This window comes from Acipenser ruthenus, chromosome 39 (genome assembly GCF_902713425.1).
Source record: "Acipenser ruthenus chromosome 39, fAciRut3.2 maternal haplotype, whole genome shotgun sequence".
Taxonomy (NCBI): domain Eukaryota; kingdom Metazoa; phylum Chordata; class Actinopteri; order Acipenseriformes; family Acipenseridae; genus Acipenser; species Acipenser ruthenus.
This window is the reverse complement of record NC_081227.1, coordinates 7,446,190-7,468,159: the sequence shown is the minus strand read 5'-3', so window position 1 is coordinate 7,468,159 and position 21,970 is coordinate 7,446,190. Positions and strand designations below refer to the sequence as shown.

The window sequence follows — 21,970 nt, the reverse complement described above, 5'->3', positions numbered from 1 at the left end:
AGGACTCTTGTATGACTCAATGGATCCTTCATCTGTTGATTGTGTTTTCTTTGTCGAACTACACCCAACCGCGATCTGTCAGTCACAAAGGTGTAACACTAGTCTCACATCTCACTTAACTCAATGTAAGTGGTGTGGAATTAACCCACAGCTCTCCTGGACAGGAGGAGTAAGTCAGCCCCTGACCTCTGCTCCCAGGCACTTCCTCTGAGACACATACCTTCTCTCGCTCTGGTCCTCTGACAGTCTCACCCTTCACTGACACACTCTCACTAGCCTGAACGCTGACGTGATGGAATTCCCCACAGCAGGATTGTGCAAGACATGAATCCACCGTTCTTTCATTCCAGTACCTCATGTATCTGTTGAAACTCTGTATTTCAAGCTGTTGTAACTTCCTTTGCATTCTCAGTGGTATGGGAAAACCTGAAGTCCCACAGTAGTGCTTTGCATAGCTTCCCACAACGAACAAGACAGGAGAGAGACTGTGGCTCCCTGGCAGGCCTGCTCTCCTTGTTCTCAGGAGTGTGCGACACAAACTGTTTGAGGAATCAGACACAACACCGAACTACAGTACAGAGACGTGGGGCAGGCAGCCTAAAGTTCACAGGTCAAGCAGGGCTCAAGTAGCATTTGGCATGTCACTCCAGCCCGTAAACAGCTCTTCTGTTTCCCTTTGGTGAAGACGACCTGGAGTCTGGGAGTCTTGAGACTTGCAGATCATTTTCAATAGAGCTGTTGCTTGAAAGTGATGTGATGCAGGGAGGTCGTGTTCTCAACTCTAACACACTGTGAGAGAGCTGTGAAGTGTAATTCAGTGAGAACATCCTCAACTCGTGTCTTCTGTTAGTCATTTTGAAAACAGACAGCCCTACCATAACTAAATAAAGAGCTTTAGTGTCTAACAGGGATGGAAATAAGACGCAGTGCCTAGCAGTTTCAACTATTCTAGGTTTTACTATGAACTCGATTAGCTCCAGTGTGTAGGTAACAATCTCAGGTGTATCTTATTAAAAGCGTATTAAAACCAGGAATGGATCAAACTCCTATGCATGGGAGTGTCATTTCCATCCCTGGAGTCTTACATGGAAAATAAGACTGCACCCAACACTGACTTGCAGTATTTTGTTGCTGTTGTTGTTTTTTCTGACATTTAGAACTAGAAACGAGACTTTAATTTCCGAAGAACCGGCTTTCCCTGAAGTCAGCCGAAACCCGGCGGAGTTTGCTTGCTGCCGCCCCTTTAAACGAAGGCCCGACTCCGCGAGGTGACGTCATCGCATGCAGCTGGGTGTTTGCAGGGACGCCTTCATTGTAAACTGCATCGATGTGTAGCAGGTGTGTAGCGGTATCCACAGGTTAAAAAAGCGAGGCATCCCCCCCACACAGCAAAACTAGGGCACCCCGTGCAGACCGAGGGGTGCAAACCACCACAGAGGAGCTCAAACCGCGTTGATTTCTTCATTTAAAAAACACAAGACGCCTTCTTTGCTGGGCAGGAGTCTGGACCCGGATCTCTGTCATTGTCGTTTTTGAATTAACCAAAACAGGAAAAGCTGCAGCGAGATGTGACCCGTTTTTTTTAGACAAGAAAGCGGAATGATGTGCTTTGACAAGGGACCGCGTGGATTCATCACGCATCTTGTCCACGGCACGGCCAGAAGCCGCAGCGATCTCCTTCCTTGTTTTTGTCGGGTGTCTCGTTGCGTTGTGTATGCGAGCGCAGCAGCGCCTCATCGGAAGCCAGCGTGTGTGTGATTGCTTCAGACCGAGCCTGCTGAACGGTTGCAAGCACCAGTTGTATTTTGATATCCTTATCTCACCGGAGTTGCACAATAACAGTAACAGCCTGCTGTGAAGCAGCTATATACAGTACAGACCAACACCGTGTGCGTGCGTGAAGTGTCCGCGTCGGGAGAAGGCTTACTTGGAAAATTACAAGTCATGGGAACGTGGAGAAGTTTGAAATCGCGACACAAGGAAGCGCAGCCGGCGGAGACCTCTCTTCACAGTTGGCCGGTTATGTGGCTCTGTCTGGCGCTGGCAACGCTGACTATCCCGAGTGTCGCGACCGCCAAGATCGTCGTCATTCAAAAAGATGCCAACTTCGATGTCAGCTACAATGACAGCGTCACCGACGAGCTGCAAAACGTCTATGCCTTTAACCACACCGTGTCCAGACACAAGGTGAGTGTCGTGCTGTAGAGACGCTGCCCCTGGGGGCAGAGCACACCTCTACAAGCATGGGGCTGTGCACAGCTGGGGACGCTTGCTGAAAACAGTACCCAGCCTATAATAACTGCTGTTTCATATACTGACTCTCATGCCGTGGTTAATACAGTGTGTGCTGGTGACCTGTTCGTGTAGGTAGTATAACAGCGTTCAGATGTGTCCAATTAGAACATAAGAACATAGGAAAGTTCACAAACCAGAGGAGGCCATTCGGACCATCTTGCTCGTTTGGTTGTTAGTAGCTTATTGATCCCAGAATCTCATCAAGCAGCTTCTTGAAGGATCCCAGGGTGTCAGCTTCAACAACATCAATTACACACGCACACACACACACACACACACGCACACACACGCACACACACGCACACAGAATTCACTTGTACACTCCTGTTCATACATTTGGATGGAGTTTCTTCCCTTTGGACCCTGCATGCCACTGCATGGCTGGGTGACACAGCGTGTATAAAGGTTAAATGCCAAAACTCACATTGCAAAATGAAAAGGGTATATATATATATATATATATATATATATATATATATATATATATATATATATATATATATATATATATATTTTAATGGAGTTAACATTTTAGAAGAACCCCCTTCAGACTTGAGTTTTTAACATAGACTCAAAGTTAACTTCTTGTTTTCAAGGCCTTGTGTCATTCTTCACTGCTGCTGAAGAGTTTGAATTCGCTCAGGGCTGTAAAACCTGGACTGGTTCAAACAGCTGTGTGATAGCCAGCCCTCTATTGTTGTGCTGCTCATCAGAAATGCTTGTCATTCACCAGATGGCAAGCTTGTGTTGCTGGCCTGCACAGTGTGCTGCTGTGGGGAGATGCATACGGATCTGCACATTCAATACAGTACAGGATATAGAACTCAGCGCTGTGGATCTGAGAGCCAGCACATTCAATACAGTACAGAGAACTCAGCGCTGTGGATCTGAGAGCCAGCACATTCAATACAGTACAGTATAGAGAACTCAGCGCTGTGGATCTGAGAGCCAGCACATTCAATACAGTACAGTATAGAGAACTCAGCGCTGTGGATCTGAGAGCCAGCACATTCAATACAGTACAGTATAGAGAACTCAGCGCTGTGATCTGAGAGCCAGCACATTCAATACAGTACAGTATAGAGAACTCAGCGCTGTGGATCTGAGAGCCAGCACATTCACTACAGTACAGGATAGGGAACTCAGCGCTGTGGATCTGAGAGCCAGCACATTCAATACAGTACAGTATAGAGAACTCAGCGCTGTGGATCTGAGAGCCAGCACATTCAATACAGTACAGTATAGAGAACTCAGCGCTGTGGATCTGAGAGCCAGCACATTCAATACAGTACAGTATAGAGAACTCAGCGCTGTGGATCTGAGAGCCAGCACATTCAATACAGTACAGTATAGAGAACTCAGCGCTGTGGATCTGAGAGCCAGCACATTCAATACAGTACAGTATAGAGAACTCAGCGCTGTGGATCTGAGAGCCAGCACATTCAATACAGTACAGTATAGAGAACTCAGCGCTGTGGATCTGAGAGCCAGCACATTCAATACAGTACAGTATAGAGAACTCAGTGCTGTGGATCTGAGAGGCAGCACATTCAATACAGTACAGTATAGAGAACTCAGCGCTGTGGATCTGAGAGCCAGCACATTCAATACAGTACAGTATAGAGAACTCAGCACTGTGGATCTGAGAGCCAGCACATTCAATACAGTACAGTATAGAGAACTCAGTGCTGTGGATCTGAGAGCCAGCACATTCCATACAGTACAGTATAGAGACTGGGATCTGAGTTCATTAAACACAGTGCACAGCCTCTGTGAAGTGTCTGATTTCCTGGTGCAGTAATCTCCAGAGCAGGATCTGCAGCAGTAAGTAAACAAAGTGCAAATGTGTCAGCTGCTGATGTGGCAGCTGTAGTGTCATCTTGTGAAAGTGTCATCTTGTGAAAGTGCAGCTGAGGAACACCTGAACTGACCTGTGCAGCGGAGCGCAGCTCCTGTGCTGAGCAGTACAAGGTGTGATGAGCTGAGGAACACCTGAACTGACCTGTGCAGCGGAGCGCAGCTCCTGTGCTGAGCAGTACAAGGTGTGATGAGCTGAGGAACACCTGAACTGACCTGTGCAGTGGAGCACAGCTCCTGTGCTGAGCAGTACAAGGTGTGATGAGCTGAGGAACACCTGAACTGACCTGTGCAGCGGAGCGCAGCTCCTGTGCTGAGCAGTACAAGGTGTGATGAGCTGAGGAACACCTGAACTGACCTGTGCAGCGGAGCGCAGCTCCTGTGCTGAGCAGTACAAGGTGTGATCACATGAGGACTTTTAAAAGTAACTGTTAAGCAGATCTGACCCCCTTTTCACGTTGAAACCTCTTTTACAAGAACCCACTTCAGACTTGAGCCATGTGTTTTTAACATAGATTCAAAGATAACCTCCTGTTTTCAAAGCCTTGTGCCATTCTTCACTGAGAGCCAGCACATTCAATACAGTACAGTATAGAGAACTCAGCGCTGTGGATCTGAGAGCCAGCACATTCAGTACAGTATAGAGAACTCAGCGCTGTGGATCTGAGAGCCAGCACATTCAATACAGTACAGTATAGAGAACTCAGCGCTGTGGATCTGAGAGCCAGCACATTCAATACAGTACAGTATAGAGAACTCAGCGCTGTGGATCTGAGAGCCAGCACATTCAATACAGTACAGTATAGAGAACTCAGCGCTGTGGATCTGAGAGCCAGCACATTCAATACAGTACAGTATAGAGAACTCAGCGCTGTGGATCTGAGAGCCAGCACATTCAATACAGTACAGTATAGAGAACTCAGCGCTGTGGATCTGAGAGCCAGCACATTCAATACAGTACAGTATAGAGAACTCAGCGCTGTGGATCTGAGAGCCAGCACATTCAATACAGTACAGTATAGAGAACTCAGCGCTGTGGATCTGAGAGCCAGCACATTCAATACAGTACAGTATAGAGAACTCAGCGCTGTGGATCTGAGAGCCAGCACATTCAATACAGTACAGTATAGAGAACTCAGTGCTGTGGATCTGAGAGCCAGCACATTCAATACAGTACAGTATAGAGAACTCAGTGCTGGGGATCTGAGAGCCAGCACATTCAATACAGTACAGTATAGAGAACTCAGCGCTGTGGATCTGAGAGCCAGCACATTCAATACAGTACAGTATAGAGAACAGTGATGTAGTCCTAAATTTGAAAGTACCGACACACCAATTAAAATATAGATGTTTCTTAAACAAATGACACGAATTCACATTTTATTTGTACATTGAACTTGTGATAACATTTCATAGGTAATGCGTGTGTCTCTCGTGCAGCTTTTCGGTTACTCCCTCTTGATCGGAGCTGCCAGATTGGCGTTCTTCCAGCCAAATTTGGCTTGTTTTGAAAGCATCTAGTGGGTAAATGTTGTCTCTGGTGTTTTGGTTTTTTTTAATCTTTTTATCACACATGTTTTTTTCTATTCCTTTCTATCATGAGCTCATCACCAGCACAGAACTTCAATCACCACGATGCCCTGTACAGTATCTCCTCCCCCCCCCCCCCCCCCCCCGTAGTGTTAGTATAGCACGTCCCCCCAACCCCCCCCAATCCCCTGTCCCCCGTCCCATCTTTCTGCCGACAGTTCTGGACAATTTAATGTTGCACTACATTCTGAATACATTTTCCCTCGACATTCTGCATTTGATCTCATCAGATGCAAAAACAGAGGTTCTGATACTGTAAATAGTGAGAGAAAAAACAAGTACATAAATAAATAAACAAGTAAATAAATAGTTTATTACATTCTTACTTCTCTGTGTTTTTTTATTTTACAGAGATGTGTAGCTCTTATGTATGATTTTGTAATACAGTGCTCCCTCACTATAAGACTCGGTTATAACACGCTTCAGATATAACACTCCTACAGCATGTCCCCCAATTCCCTACACTAGTGACTCCTGCAATATCTCTACAGTAAACACAGTACCAGTGTTACTCAAACTATAAACAACTTCTCAGTGTAACTTCCGTTTCTGTCTCTCCGTTCTGATACAGTATCTGAACTGAAGAAAAGCTGCGCTGGCACTTTTATAACACAGACATCTCATTCAGCATGCGTTTTATAACTAAGAAAACATTAGGTCTATTACGTGGTTATCTTTCCTAATGTATTTACTTTTTTGCTGCGAGAGGAGCTGCAGCTTTCTCAGAGAAAGCTACGTCACGGGCAAAACATTCCAGCCCACCAAATCATAATTTATACCCCTTGTTTCCCTGCCCATTTACAATGTTACCCCCCCGGGCACAAAGTGCCATACTCCGCCAGTTCAAAGGGCATTCGTCCATTCCAATCCGCGGGTCTCTGCACTCGCTGATATACAGCAGTGTGGAGTAGTGGTTAGGGGCTCTGGACTCTTGACCGGAGGGTTGTGGGTTCAATCCCAGGTGGGGGACACTGCTGCTGTACCCTTGAGCAAGGTGCTTTACCTAGATTGCTCCAGTAAAAACCCAACTGTATAAATGAAAAAAGAATGTGATATCTTGCAACAATTGTAAGTCGCCCTGGATAAGGGCGTCAGCTAAGAAATCAATAATAATAATAATAATAATAATAATAATAATAATAATAATACAAAGCAGCTTCAGACCTGTGTTTATGTCCACAGCAGGATGCACTTTTGCTGTCTTCTTCGTCAGCATTTTTACTAAAACAATGGTCAGCCTTCTTAAAATAGTTCTGTAGTTTGTAACAGAAGTTCCTAATGTTCTCTTCATTGCATCACAAGGACTGACGGACTGAATCAGACGATTGTGGGGACCCCCCCCCCCCCCCCAAAAAAAAAAACACCTGTAGATGAATACAAGAAAACCTTCAGAATCACCCCGAATATCTCGGGGGGGGGAAAAAAATATTTAGTATGAGGGCTCACGTTCCTGTTTTTCTAATTGTAAACACAATTAGGCTGGTGAAATGTTCGGTATATATATACTGAATGTGTTAAGAGATGATTCATGCAGGTAACTGAAACACAGCTTTAAATAACAGCAGAAGCAGGTCCTGTGAAGTCCTGTCACAGTCGATGCTTGTTGATTGCAGAGCCCGGGTGCCGGCTGTAACAGTGTTATGTTAACCAGCACATGCAGTCATCAGTAACACATACTGTACAGTGTAATACATTGAGTCGTTCACCTGATGATTGCATACAGTTGTGAAGTACATTTCTGTTGAAAATGTCTATTCCTTATTCTGGGGAAATGCATAAAACTGTGAGGCACACGGGATCTGCAGTTCACAGGAATCTCCTGCATGTCATTTTCGTAGGACGTGTGCTTTGAGTTCACAGGAAGACGCCATTATCATGTCTGCGGTTCATTGGAATGCACTGTTCTTGTGTAATTCTGAACCCTCTAAAATGAACAGTGATATTATTTTGGCGCACCGTGGCTACATTGTAAAACAAAAACAAAAAAATCGAAATGCATTTCCTCTGCAACTAGTATTGGGCCCCCACCTGCGGCCCTCACTGTAATTCTATGCAGACTCTGTGGGCCCAGGGGCCCTCATACCAGCTGCACAGGAAGTGATCCGTCAAATCATTAAACCTCTAGATCTGGAGGAAAAACCTCTGATCTGGCAACACTGCAGCAAACATTTCAAATACGCGGCGGTTATCTGATTCAGAGTGGACCATCAAAACTGGTATGTAGGGAACCAGACTCTTTTGTTCCTAGTGGAAGGTGTTGAGCAATACAAGGTGTGATGACCTGAGGAACACCTGAACTGTGCAGTGTCTGTGTGGCCTCTCTGAGGCTGTGGCAGGCAGCTACGTCCTGAGCAGCTCGTTCTGCTGCCTGCTGTCCCTCTCCTAACAGGACTGACCGTTTCTCCGTGTCGGAGAGTCCAGGGAATTCTGTCACCTGAAATTTGGGGACGTTCACTTGGGGATCCCACATCTCAAATATGTTCGGCACGTTTGTTATTTCAGTCCGAAGCAGAATGAGGCGCCCAAACAGCAGTTTGCCTTTGCATCGGCACATAACGTAACTTTCATTTTTCCTGTGTGGCCTACAAACGAGCCCGAATTGTAAGTGCTAAGGAGCTCACCCCTGCTCTCTCCCCCTCTCCCCCTTCCTCCACCAGACGGAGGGTGTGCGTGTCTCTGTCAACGTGCTGTCGAAAGCTGTGGAGAACCCCATCCTCTTCGTGGTCCGGCAGAAACAAGCTGTCGTCTCCTTCCAGGTGCCTCTCATCCTGCGTGGGCTGTGAGTATCTCTGGAGTTAGAGTAGAAGCAGAGTCTCTCCATGTTTAGAGATGCAGGACCTCTGACCGCGTCTCTTGTTGCCGTAGTTACCAGCGGAAGTACGCGTACCAGGATGTCGCTCGCACGCTGTGCCAGCCGCCCACGCACAGAGACATGGAGATGCAGTTCTTCTACGTGGACGTGTCCACACTGTCCCCCCTCAACATTTCCTACCAGCTGAGAGTGAGCCGCGTGGACAGCTTCGTCCTGCTGTAAGAGAGCCGCAGCGTGTCACTGCGTCTGTGTGTGCGTTGTTTCGTTGCCTGTGTGTCTGTCTAGGTGTGTATTGTGTTCATGTGTAATCTGTTTCGGCCGAGAGTGCGGACAGCTTTGCAGAACGGCTATCTGTCTGTCTGTCAGTTTGTGGGTCTGTCTGTCTGACTGTCTGTCTGTCTGTGACCGTCTCTCTGATAGTTTTGATTCTGTGTCTTCCGCAGGACTGACAAGCTTTTCAATTTCATCGCCAACCCAGCCCAGCCCCAGGTAAGACGCGCCTGAATGCACCCCTAGTAAGCCCTGTTATTGGATAAGGCAGGGAGGCAGACGGGAGGGAGGCAGCGGGGGGCTGGCTCTGTGTGTAAGCCCTGGTTCTCTTGTGTCTCTGCAGTATTTCAAGTACGTGTTCCCAGAGGGAGTGGACTCCGTCATTGTGAAGGTGGACTCGGAGTCAGCCTTCCCCTGCTCTGTCATGTCCATACAGGATATCCTGGTGGGTGGAGATGCACACTGTAACCCTTGATGATTATTATTAATAACACATCCAAGCACAGGAGTGTTTTTTTCAGCAGTGTGAGCGTGTGTGTCTGACCTGGCTATGTTTTCCCCGCAGTGCCCCGTCTATGATCTGGACAACAACGTGGCCTTCCTGGGAATGTACCAGACCATGACCAAGAAGGCAGCCATCACCGTGCAGGTAAACAGCGCTGTGTTCCATGAACACCACCATCCGCGGCGCCGAGCTCGCTCTCTCTGCGTGCTCACCGCCCCTCTCCCTCTCTCCCTCCAGAGGAAGGATTTCCCCACGAACAGTTTCTACGTGGTGGTGGTCGTGAAGACGGAGGACGAGGCGTGTGGAGGACCGCTGCACTTCTACCCTCTGCAGCCAGGTTTGTGTTCACTCTCTTACTCAGCCAGGTCACTCTCTTACTCAGCCAGGTTTGCGTTCACTCTCTTACTCAGCCAGGTTTGTGTTCACTCTCTTACTCAGCCAGGTCACTCTCTTACTCAGCCAGGTCACTCTCTTACTCAGCCAGGTTTGTGTTCACTCTCTTACTCAGCCAGGTCACTCTCTTACTCAGCCAGGTTTGCGTTCACTCTCTTACTCAGCCAGGTTTGCGTTCACTCTCTTACTCAGCCAGGTTTGCGTTCACTCTCTTACTCAGCCAGGTTTGTGTTCACTCTCTTACTCAGCCAGGTTTGTGTTCACTCTCTTACTCAGCCAGGTTTGTGTTCACTCTCTTACTCAGCCAGGTCACTCTCTTACTCAGCCAGGTTTGCGTTCACTCTCTTACTCAGCCAGGTTTGTGTTCACTCTCTTACTCAGCCAGGTCACTCTCTTACTCAGCCAGGTCACTCTCTTACTCAGCCAGGTTTGTGTTCACTCTCTTACTCAGCCAGGTTTGTGTTCACTCTCTTACTCAGCCAGGTTTATGTTCACTCTCTTACTCAGCCAGGTTTGTGTTCACTCTCTTACTCAGCCAGGTTTATGTTCACTCTCTTACTCAGCCAGGTTTGCGTTCACTCTCTTACTCAGCCAGGTTTGCGTTCACTCTCTTACTCAGCCAGGTTTGTGTTCACTCTCTTACTCAGCCAGGTTTGTGTTCACTCTCTTACTCAGTCAGGTTTATGTTCACTCTCTTACTCAGCCAGGTTTGCGTTCACTCTCTTACTCAGCCAGGTTTGTGTTCACTCTCTTACTCAGCCAGGTTTGTGTTCACTCTCTTACTCAGCCAGGTTTGTGTTCACTCTCTTACTCAGCCAGGTTTGTGTTCACTCTCTTACTCAGCCAGGTTTGTGTTCACTCTCTTACTCAGCCAGGTTTGTGTTCACTCTCTTACTCAGCCAGGTCACTCTCTTACTCAGCCAGGTTTGTGTTCACTCTCTTACTCAGCCAGGTTTGTGTTCACTCTCTTACTCAGCCAGGTTTGTGTTCACTCTCTTACTCAGCCAGGTTTGTGTTCACTCTCTTACTCAGCCAGGTTTGTGTTCACTCTCTTACTCAGCCAGGTTTGCGTTCACTCTCTTACTCAGCCAGGTCACTCTCTTACTCACCCACTTTTCTCAAGACTAAAAATAAATCTGGCAATACTCAAGAGGTGACGTGGGGATCAGGGGAGAGGAGGGGAGAGGAGGGGAGAGGACATGCACAGCCACACGCACACTCAGCCAGGTCACTCTCTTACTCAGCCAGGTTTGTGTTCACTCTCTTACTCAGCCAGGTCACTCTCTTACTCAGCCAGGTTTGTGTTCACTCTCTTACTCAGCCAGGTTTGTGTTCACTCTCTTACTCAGCCAGGTTTGTGTTCACTCTCTTACTCAGCCAGGTTTGTGTTCACTCTCTTACTCAGCCAGGTTTGTGTTCACTCTCTTACTCAGCCAGGTTTGCGTTCACTCTCTTACTCAGCCAGGTCACTCTCTTACTCACCCACTTTTCTCAAGACTAAAAATAAATCTGGCAATACTCAAGAGGTGACGTGGGGATCAGGGGAGAGGAGGGGAGAGGAGGGGAGAGGACATGCACAGCCACACGCACACTCAGCCAGGTCACTCTCTTACTCAGCCAGGTTTGTGTTCACTCTCTTACTCAGCCAGGTCACTCTCTTACTCAGCCAGGTTTGTGGTCACTCTCTTACTCAGCCAGGTTTGTGTTCACTCTCTTACTCAGCCAGGTTTGTGTTCACTCTCTTACTCAGCCAGGTTTGCATTCACTCTCTTACTCAGCCAGGTCACTCTCTTACTCAGCCAGGTTTGTGTTCACTCTCTTACTCAGCCAGGTTTGCGTTCACTCTCTTACTCAGCCAGGTTTGCGTTCACTCTCTTACTCAGCCAGGTCACTCTCTTACTCACCCACTTTTCTCAAGACTAAAAATAAATCTGGCAATACTCAAGAGGTGACGTGGGGATCAGGGGAGAGGAGGGGAGAGGAGGGGAGAGGACATGCACAGCCACACACACACAGAAAGAAGGAAGGTGAATGCCAGCCTGTCTTATTAAATGTCCTGTTCTCTTCTAGATAAGCTGATTAACCCTGGAAACCGCAGCAAAGTGCTGGATGTGATTGTGACTCCCGCCATCAAATGTAAGCCTGGATGATGATGATGTGTGCACATGCGGAGTGCAGTGTGTGTTTGTGAAGTGCTGTGTAATAAGGAAAGCTGTACCTGTGTGTGTGTGTGTGTGTGTGTGTGTGTCAGTATAGCTCACCCTGTCTCTCTGTCTCTCTCTCTCAGCGGAGGCCCATGTGATGGGCATGCTGTTCTCTGTGTGTGTGTGTCAGTATAGCTGACCCTGTCTCTCTGTCTCTCTGTCTCTCTCTCTAGCGGAGGCCTATGTGATGGGCACGCTGTTCTCTGTGTGTGTGTTTCAGTATAGCTGACCCTGTCTCTCTGTCTCTCTGTCTCTCTCTCTAGCGGAGGCCTATGTGATGGGCATGCTGTTCTCTGTGTGTGTGTTTCAGTATAGCTCACCCTGTCTCTCTGTCTCTCTGTCTCTCTCTCTAGCGGAGGCCTATGTGATGGGCATGCTGTTCTCTGTGTGTGTGTTTCAGTATAGCTCACCCTGTCTCTCTGTCTCTCTGTCTCTCTGTCTCTCTCTCTAGCGGAGGCCTATGTGATGGGCATGCTGTTCTCTGTGTGTGTGTGTCAGTATAGCTGACCCTGTCTCTCTGTCTCTCTGTCTCTCTCTCTAGCGGAGGCCTATGTGATGGGCATGCTGTTCTCTGTGTGTGTGTTTCAGTATAGCTGACCCTGTCTCTCTGTCTCTCTGTCTCTCTCTAGCGGAGGCCCATGTGATGGGCATGCTGTTCTCTGTGTGTGTGTTTCAGTATAGCTGACCCTGTCTCTCTGTCTCTCTGTCTCTCTGTCTCTCTCTCTAGCGGAGGCCTATGTGATGGGCATGCTGTTCTCTGTGTGTGTGTTTCAGTATAGCTCACCCTGTCTCTCTGTCTCTCTGTCTCTCTCTCTAGCGGAGGCCTATGTGATGGGCATGCTGTTCTCTGTGTGTGTGTTTCAGTATAGCTGACCCTGTCTCTCTGTCTCTCTGTCTCTCTCTCTCTAGCGGAGGCCTATGTGATGGGCATGCTGTTCTCTGTGTGTGTGTGTCAGTATAGCTGACCCTGTCTCTCTGTCTCTCTCTCTAGCGGAGGCCTATGTGATGGGCATGCTGTTCTCTGTGTGTGTGTGTCAGTATAGCTGACCCTGTCTCTCTGTCTCTCTGTCTCTCTCTCTAGCGGAGGCCTATGTGATGGGCATGCTGTTCTCTGTGTGTGTGTTTCAGTATAGCTGACCCTGTCTCTCTGTCTCTCTGTCTCTCTCTCTAGCGGAGGCCTATGTGATGGGCATGCTGTTCTGTCTGGGAATCTTCCTGTCGTTCTACCTGCTGACGTTCCTGACTGCATGCCTGCAGAACAAACGGTAAGCCTGCACCCCAAACTGGATACAAAACAAAAAGAAAGAGCTTCGGGGTCCCCTCCTCGCACTAACCACTTTCCTCTTTCCATCCCAGGATGCACAAGAAGAGGGAGGGGCTTCTCAACACTCCACATGCGTCGCCTGCGGAAACAGGTAACCTAGCAACACGGCAGAGTTCTGTTCTAGGAGTCCTGCTTCAGTGCTCACTGCTCAGTGCTGAAACAGGTAACCTAGCAACACGACAGAGTTCTGTTCTAGGATTCCTGCTTCAGTGCTCGCTGCTCAATGCTGAAACAGGTAACCTAGCAACACCGCAGAGTTCTGTTCTAGGAGTCTTGCTTCAGTGCTCGCTGCTCAGTGCTGAAACAGGTAACCTAGCAACACCGCAGAGTTCTGTTCTAGGAGTCCTGCTTCAGTGCTCGCTGCTCAGTGCTTAGCTCCAGTTCCAATCCCAGTACATATTTGCTGACTCTCGCATTGGTTTAAGCTGTTTTCACTGATTTCAGATTTGGTTTAGTTTAACATATTTTGTTATCCCCGCACACTGTGTTGCTTATCCTTATGTTTGAGTTTTTCTCATCTCTGTTTGCTGTCTCTCCTTTCTTATTGCATTCCTTTGACTCTCACAGCCTCCCTGCTAGGTAAGCTACCAGGAAATAATGACAAATACACTTTCAATGTGACTAAACAGAGTGACTGGTTGCAGTGGGCAGTAAACTAACTGTATGAACTGTGCTGTGTGATGCTGATCCACACTGTGCTGTGTGGTGCTGATCCGCACTGTGCTGTGCTGTGTGATGCTGATCCACACTGTGCTGTGTGGTGCTGATCCGCACTGTGCTGTGCTGTGTGATGCTGATCCACACTGTGCTGTGTGGTGCTGATCCGCACTGTGCTGTGCTGTGTGATGCTGATCCACACTGTGCTGTGTGGTGCTGATCCACACTGTGCTGTGTTGTGTGATGCTGATCTGCACTGTGCTGTGCTGTGTGGTGCTGATCCGCACTGTGCTGTGCTGTGTGGTGCTGATCCCCACTGTGCTGTGTGGTGCTGATCCACACTGTGCTGTGTTGTGTGATGCTGATCCGCACTGTGCTGTGCTGTGTGATGCTGATCCACACTGTGCTGTGTGGTGCTGATCCCCACTGTGCTGTGTTGTGTGATGCTGATCCCCACTGTGCTGTGCTGTGTGGTGCTGATCCCCACTGTGCTGTGCTGTGTGGTGCTGATCCCCACTGTGCTGTGTGGTGCTGATCCACACTGTGCTGTGTTGTGTGATGCTGATCCGCACTGTGCTGTGCTGTGTGGTGCTGATCCGCACTGTGCTGTGCTGTGTGGTGCTGATCCGCACTGTGCTGTGCTGTGTGATGCTGATCCACACTGTGCTGTGTGGTGCTGATCCCCACTGTGCTGTGTTGTGTGATGCTGATCTGCACTGTGCTGTGCTGTGTGGTGCTGATCCGCACTGTGCTGTGTTGTGTGGTGCTGATCCACACTGTGCTGTGTGGTGCTGATCCGCACTGTGCTGTGTTGTGTGGTGCTGATCCGCACTGTGCTGTGTGGTGCTGATCCGCACTGTGCCGTGTGGTGCTGATCCCCACTGTGCTGTGCTGTGTGGTGCTGATCCCCACTGTGCTGTGCTGTGTGGTGCTGATCCCCACTGTGCTGTGCTGTGTGGTGCTGATCCCCACTGTGCTGTGTGGTGCTGATCCACACTGTGCTGTGTGATGCTGATCCGCACTGTGCTGTGTTGTGTGATGCTGATCTGCACTGTGCTGTGCTGTGTGGTGCTGATCCGCACTGTGCTGTGCTGTGTGGTGCTGATCCGCACTGTGCCGTGTGGTGCTGATCCCCACTGTGCTGTGCTGTGTGGTGCTGATCCCCACTGTGCTGTGCTGTGTGGTGCTGATCCCCACTGTGCTGTGTTGTGTGATGCTGATCCCCACTGTGCTGTGCTGTGTGGTGCTGATCCCCACTGTGCTGTGCTGTGTGGTGCTGATCCACACTGTGCTGTGTGGTGCTGATCCACACTGTGCTGTGTGGTGCTGATCCGCACTGTGCTGTGCTGTGTGGTGCTGATCCGGACTGTGCTGTGCTGTGTGGTGCTGATCCGCACTGTGCTGTGCTGTGTGGTGCTGATCCGCACTGTGTTGTGTGGTGCTGATCCGCACTGTGCTGTGCTGTGTGGTGCTGATCCGCACTGTGTTGTGTGGTGCTGATCCGCACTGTGCTGTGTGGTGCTGATCCCCACTGTGCTGTGCTGTGTGGTGCTGATCCCCACTGTGCTGTGCTGTGTGGTGCTGATCCGCACTGTGCTGTGCTGTGTGGTGCTGATCCGCACTGTGCTGTGTGGTGCTGATCCGCACTGTGCTGTGCTGTGTGGTGCTGATCCGCACTGTGCTGTGTGGTGCTGATCCGCACTGTGCTGTGCTGTGTGGTGCTGATCCGCACTGTGCTGTGCTGTGTGGTGCTGATCCGCACTGTGCTGTGCTGTGCTGTGTGGTGCTGATCCACACTGTGCTGTGTGGTGCTGATCCGCACTGTGCTGTGTTGTGTGGTGCTGATCCGCACTGTGCTGTGCTGTGTGGTGCTGATCCGCACTGTGCTGTGCTGTGCTGTGTGGTGCTGATCCCCACTGTGCTGTGTTGTGTGGTGCTGATCCACACTGTGCTGTGTGGTGCTGATCCGCACTGTGCTGTGTTGTGTGGTGCTGATCCCCACTGTGCTGTGTTGTGTGATGCTGATCCACACTGTGCTGTGTGGTGCTGATCCGCACTGTGCTGTGCTGTGTGGTGCTGATCCGCACTGTGCTGTGCTGTGCTGTGTGGTGCTGATCCCCACTGTGCTGTGCTGTGTGGTGCTGATCCACACTGTGCTGTGTGGTGCTGATCCGCACTGTGCTGTGTTGTGTGGTGCTGATCCGCACTGTGCTGTGTGGTGCTGATCCGCACTGTGCTGTGTGATGCTGATCCGCACTGTGCTGTGCTGTGTGGTGCTGATCCGGACTGTGCTGTGCTGTGTGGTGCTGATCCGCACTGTGCTGTGCTGTGCTGTGTGGTGCTGATCCCCACTGTGCTGTGCTGTGTGGTGCTGATCCCCACTGTGCTGTGTGGTGCTGATCCGCACTGTGCTGTGCTGTGTGGTGCTGATCCGCACTGTGCTGTGCTGTGTGGTGCTGATCCGCACTGTGCTGTGCCGTGTGGTGCTGATCCGCACTGTGCTGTGTTGTGTGGTGCTGATCTTCATTCTGTTTTTTTTGTTCAGGGAAAGGCCTGACCCCGGGATCCCCCTGCGAGGGATACAACTATGGCTCCTTCGGTTAGTAGAGTGAGGTTATTCCAGATCTGTCTGTGTGTTCTTGGTTCTGTCTGTGTGTTCTAGGTGTTCCCATGTTCTGTCTGTGTGTTCCGGGTGTATCCCAGGTTCTGTCTGTGGGTTCTAGGTGTATCGGCTCTCATGACTTTCCTTGTCTCCTCAGAGAACGGCTCCCTGAGTTCAGAGGCCATCACTGACAGCATGGCGTCGGGGGACACCAGCTACGGATACCTGGGTGAGAACTATGAGAACTGCAGCACAGCTCTGTCTTAAAAACTACTTCGTATTTCAACTACTTCTTGCCTATCACAGTTGTCTGTCACGCCCACTTGTCACAGTTGTCTGTCACGCCCACTTGTCACAGCTGTCTATCTTGGCTATCTGGGTGCATTGCTCATCTGTCACTGCTCTAACACTTTGCAGCACTCTGTCCCAGTCCTACTTGTCTTTGACTAGCGCTGTGTGTCTCCCTGCTTTGTTCAGTAGGACAGGACCACTTCAAAAGGAGGTTTAACTCTGTCCCGCTCCGACACCAGGACTTGGGTGACTGTTTGACTCTTAGAAACACACAAAAAATCACGCCCTCCAATCACTAGCCAGCAGAGTGCAGTTAACGAGGGGCAAAGCTCTTCATGTGAAAGCCGTGTGCTGGAGGGAGAGGTTAAACAAACGGTCTGCTGCAGTGAAAGACTGCATTGCACTGCATGTTCAGAACAATGGAGTCTGTCCAGACCTTCCTGAGCCTGGCAGGAATGCCCTCGGCATGCAGGCCAGGGATTATCTATTATTGGATTCTCTTGAAATAACTTAAAATACACAAACAAGCAAGCAAACATAGCAATACCCTTGGAATCATTTTGAATTGCATTCGTGTTTTAGTTTTGCATACATTGAAGCCACTCCCTTTTTATACATGGTGGTGAGGTAGTTAGGGACCTGGCAGGTGAGGGGTTAAGTGCGCTCTGCTGGCAGGAATGTACAGTGATCTTCTCTGCCTCTGATTCACAATGCATGGCAGGAGGCTGATCTGAGCTGTGAAACCCAGCATGACTCTGCAATGAGGAATTACTGCAGAAAACAAAGAGGAACTCTGCCAGCGCACCAGAACATGCAGCCCAGGACACACAGGGCAGCAATGAGCCCTCCAGCAGAACCACACACAGGCGCCCAGGAGACTAGGGATAAATAACCAGGGACCTGAGGCACAGGTGAACCCCACTGCTTTGCAGCCTCAGCCTGGGCTCTGCTGGTGTGGCTGGGCTCTGCTGGTGTGGCTGGGCTCTGCTGGTCTGGTCTGTCTCGAGTCCCTTCTCTGACTGTGTCCCTGTCCCACAGAACGTTCCCTGGACAGCATGGCGGGACGCCTGCGGCAGGAGTCTCTGAGCTCCGTGGAGGAGGACGAGTACGACACGCTGGCCGACATCGAATCGGACAAGAACGTCATCCGCACCAAGGTGAGGGAGGAACACCCAGCGTGTGAGCCAGAGCACTGTACCTGTACCTGTACCTGTACCTTTACCTGTCTGCACCAAGGTGAGGGAGGAACACCCAGCGTGTGAGCCAGAGCACTGTACCTGTACCTGTACCTGTACCTGTACCTGTATCTGTCTGCACCAAGGTAAGGGAGGGACACACAGTGTGTGAGTCAGAGCACTGTACCTGTACCTGTACCTGTGTGCACCAAGGTGAGGGAGGGACACACAGTAGAGTGTAATTATCTGTACCAGAGCTACCGCTATAGATGAGATAGATGAGAGGAGTGTGCTTTCTCTCTCTTACACTTTGAGTTTATCGCTCTCTCACTCTCTCTCAAGTTCAAATGCTTTATTGGCATGACAAGCAGAACCAGTATTGCCAAAGCTACAACACAATACACAAACATACACTAGAACAGATACTCTCTCTCTCACTCTCTCTCCCTCTCTCTCTCTCTCGCTCTCTCTCTCTCTCTCAGAAGTTCCTGTATGTCTCTGACCTGGCTCGCAAGGACAAGAAGATCCTGAGCAAGAAATACCAAATCTACTTCTGGTGAGTCTCTGCCCCGATGTGAATGCATGTTAGTCTTTTACTGTCCCAGGTAGCAGCGACCAGGAGGCAGATCTGTTCTTCAGTTTACCCCAAACAAATGAGTTTCTGAGTGGAGGGCGACTCCAACAGCTCCATTACCAAACTCTCTTGGGGTATCTTACATGCCACGGACATGTCCAATAGCGATAACACTGTTGATGATGATGATGATGATGATGATGATACTGTAATTGTTATAATAAGCTGGGATTATTTTGCAGGAACATTGCTACCATTGCAGTCTTCTATGCGCTGCCTGTCATTCAGCTGGTGATAACCTATCAGACGGTACGTGAACGGGGTGAGGGCGGGGTTTTAAAGGGCTGGGGAGGGGGGGCTATCTGGGTGTGGTTTGGTTGCATATAAGGGGAGGGGACTAATTTGGCTTTGCTGATCATTCAAATCAAAATGCTAGATATGCAGAATGTGGAGTTTGTTGTAAGTTTTGATTTTTGAAATGCGATCTGCAGTGTTGGATTAATGTCCTGGGAAAGCCCGGAGTGGGTGGAACGGCTCTGCATTGGGAGTCTGTCTCATTGCCCTCCCCAGCTTGTAAAACTGAAGCACTTCTGTGTTGACAGGTAGTGAACGTGACAGGAAACCAAGATATCTGCTACTACAACTTCCTGTGTGCACATCCGCTAGGAGCACTGAGGTGAGACTGCTCAGAGCGGTGCTGACAATGTGTGCTGACAGTGTGCTCAGTGTTGTATTGTGAATGCGTGCTCAGTGTTGTATTGTGAATGTGTGCTCAGTGTTGTATTGTGAATGTGTGCTGACAGTGTGCTCAGTGTTGTATTTTGAATGCGTGCTCAGTGTTGTATTGTGAATGTGTGCTCAGTGTTGTATTGGGAATGCGTGCTCAGTGTTGTATTGTGAATGTGTGCTGACAGTGTGCTCAGTGTTGTATTGTGAATGTGTGCTCAGTGTTGTATTGTGAATGCGTGCTGACAGTGTGCTCAGTGTTGTATTGTGAATGCGTGCTCAGTGTTGTATTGTGAATGTGTGCTCAGTGTTGTATTGTGAATGTGTGCTCAGTGTTGTATTGTGAATGCGTGCTGACAGTGTGCTCAGTGTTGTATTGTGAATGTGTGCTCAGTGTTGTATTGGGAATGCGTGCTCAGTGTTGTATTGTGAATGTGTGCTGACAGTGTGCTCAGTGTTGTATTGTGAATGTGTGCTCAGTGTTGTATTGTGAATGCGTGCTCAGTGTTGTATTGTGAATGCGTGCTCAGTGTTGTATTGTGAATGCGTGCTCAGTGTTGTATTGTGAATGCGTGCTCAGTGTTGTATTGTGAATGCGTGCTCAGTGTTGTATTGGGAATGCGTGCTCAGTGTTGTATTGTGAATGTGTGCTGACAGTGTGCTCAGTGTTGTATTGTGAATGCGTGCTCAGTGTTGTATTGTGAATGTGTGCTCAGTGTTGTATTGTGAATGCGTGCTCAGTGTTGTATTGTGAATGCGTGCTGACAGTGTGCTCAGTGTTGTATTGTGAATGCGTGCTCAGTGTTGTATTGTGAATGCGTGCTCAGTGTTGTATTGTGAATGCGTGCTCAGTGTTGTATTGTGAATGCGTGCTCAGTGTTGTATTGTGAATGCGTGCTCAGTGTGCTCAGTGTTGTATTGTGAATGTGTGCTCAGTGTTGTATTGTGAATGTGTGCTGACAGTGTGCTCAGTGTTGTATTGTGAATGTGTGCTCAGTGTTGTATTGTGAATGTGTGCTCAGTGTTGTATTGTGAATGCGTGCTCAGTGTGCTCAGTGTTGTATTGTGAATGTGTGCTCAGTGTTGTATTGTGAATGTGTGCTGACAGTGTGCTCAGTGTTGTATTGTGAATGCGTGCTCAGTGTTGTATTGTGAATGTGTGCTGACAGTGTGCTCAGTGTTGTATTATGAATGTGTGCTCAGTGTTGTATTGTGAATGTGTGCTCAGTGTTGTATTGTGAATGTGTGCTCAGTGTTGTATTGTGAATGTGTGCTCAGTGTTGTATTGTGAATGCGTGCTCAGTGTTGTATTGTGAATGCGTGCTCAGTGTTGTATTGTGAATGTGTGCTGACAGTGTGCTCAGTGTTGTATTGTGAATGTGTGCTCAGTGTTGTATTGTGAATGCGTGCTGACAGTGTGCTCAGTGTTGTATTGTGAATGTGTGCTGACAGTGTGTTCAGTGTTGTATTGTGAATGCGTGCTCAGTGTTGTATTGTGAATGCGTGCTCAGTGTTGTATTGTGAATGTGTGCTCAGTGTTGTATTGTGAATGTGTGCTGACAGTGTGTTCAGTGTTGTATTGTGAATGTGTGCTCAGTGTTGTATTGTGAATGTGTGCTCAGTGTTGTATTGTGAATGTGTGCTCAGTGTGCTCAGTGTTGTATTGTGAATGTGTGCTCAGTGTTGTATTGTGAATGTGTGCTCAGTGTTGTATTGTGAATGCGTGCTCAGTGTTGTATTGTGAATGCGTGCTGACAGTGTGCTCAGTGTTGTATTGTGAATGCGTGCTCAGTGTTGTATTATGAATGTGTGCTCAGTGTTGTATTGTGAATGCGTGCTCAGTGTTGTATTGTGAATGTGTGCTGACAGTGTGCTCAGTGTTGTATTGTGAATGCGTGCTCAGTGTTGTATTGTGAATGCGTGCTCAGTGTTGTATTGTGAATGTGTGCTGACAGTGTGTTCAGTGTTGTATTGTGAATGTGTGCTCAGTGTTGTATTGTGAATGTGTGCTCAGTGTTGTATTGTGAATGTGTGCTCAGTGTGCTCAGTGTTGTATTGTGAATGTGTGCTCAGTGTTGTATTGTGAATGTGTGCTCAGTGTTGTATTGTGAATGTGTGCTCAGTGTTGTATTGTGAATGCGTGCTGACAGTGTGCTCAGTGTTGTATTGTGAATGTGTGCTCAGTGTTGTATTGTGAATGCGTGCTGACAGTGTGCTCAGTGTTGTATTGTGAATGCGTGCTCAGTGTTGTATTGTGAATGCGTGCTGACAGTGTGCTCAGTGTTGTATTGTGAATGCGTGCTCAGTGTTGTATTGTGAATGTGTGCTCAGTGTTGTATTGTGAATGCGTGCTCAGTGTTGTATTGTGAATGCGTGCTCAGTGTTGTATTGGGAATGTGTGCTCAGTGTTGTATTGTGAATGTGTGCTCAGTGTGCTCAGTGTTGTATTGTGAATGTGTGCTGACAGTGTGCTCAGTGTTGTATTGTGAATGCATGCTCAGTGTTGTATTGTGAATGTGTGCTCAGTGTTGTATTGTGAATGCGTGCTCAGTGTTGTATTGTGAATGTGTGCTCAGTGTTGTATTGTGAATGTGTGCTCAGTGTGCTCAGTGTTGTATTGTGAATGTGTGCTCAGTGTTGTATTGTGAATGTGTGCTCAGTGTTGTATTGTGAATGCGTGCTGACAGTGTGCTCA

At 48.6% G+C, this 21,970-nt stretch overlaps 1 protein-coding gene across 2 annotated transcripts in view; it reads left to right on the top strand.

The window, feature by feature from the left end:
- The first annotated feature begins 1,294 nt into the window (after positions 1-1,294).
- LOC117397462 (SID1 transmembrane family member 2) overlaps positions 1,295-21,970 on the top strand; it is a 47,841-nt gene continuing 27,165 nt past the window's right edge. The window contains exons 1-17 of one of the 2 annotated variants that reach the window (XM_059009855.1): positions 1,295-2,187; positions 8,400-8,521; positions 8,608-8,772; positions 8,998-9,043; positions 9,168-9,269; positions 9,390-9,473; positions 9,567-9,666; positions 11,793-11,858; positions 13,098-13,191; positions 13,283-13,341; positions 13,818-13,829; positions 16,453-16,506; positions 16,667-16,738; positions 17,839-17,957; positions 18,458-18,531; positions 18,792-18,858; positions 19,152-19,225. In XM_059009855.1, the coding sequence (XP_058865838.1) occupies positions 1,945-2,187; positions 8,400-8,521; positions 8,608-8,772; positions 8,998-9,043; positions 9,168-9,269; positions 9,390-9,473; positions 9,567-9,666; positions 11,793-11,858; positions 13,098-13,191; positions 13,283-13,341; positions 13,818-13,829; positions 16,453-16,506; positions 16,667-16,738; positions 17,839-17,957; positions 18,458-18,531; positions 18,792-18,858; positions 19,152-19,225 (1,553 nt within the window). In that variant the 5' untranslated portion in view covers positions 1,295-1,944. The remainder of the gene's footprint in view (positions 2,188-8,399; positions 8,522-8,607; positions 8,773-8,997; positions 9,044-9,167; positions 9,270-9,389; positions 9,474-9,566; positions 9,667-11,792; positions 11,859-13,097; positions 13,192-13,282; positions 13,342-13,817; positions 13,830-16,452; positions 16,507-16,666; positions 16,739-17,838; positions 17,958-18,457; positions 18,532-18,791; positions 18,859-19,151; positions 19,226-21,970) is intronic. The other variant, XM_059009856.1, reaches the window with a different exon arrangement.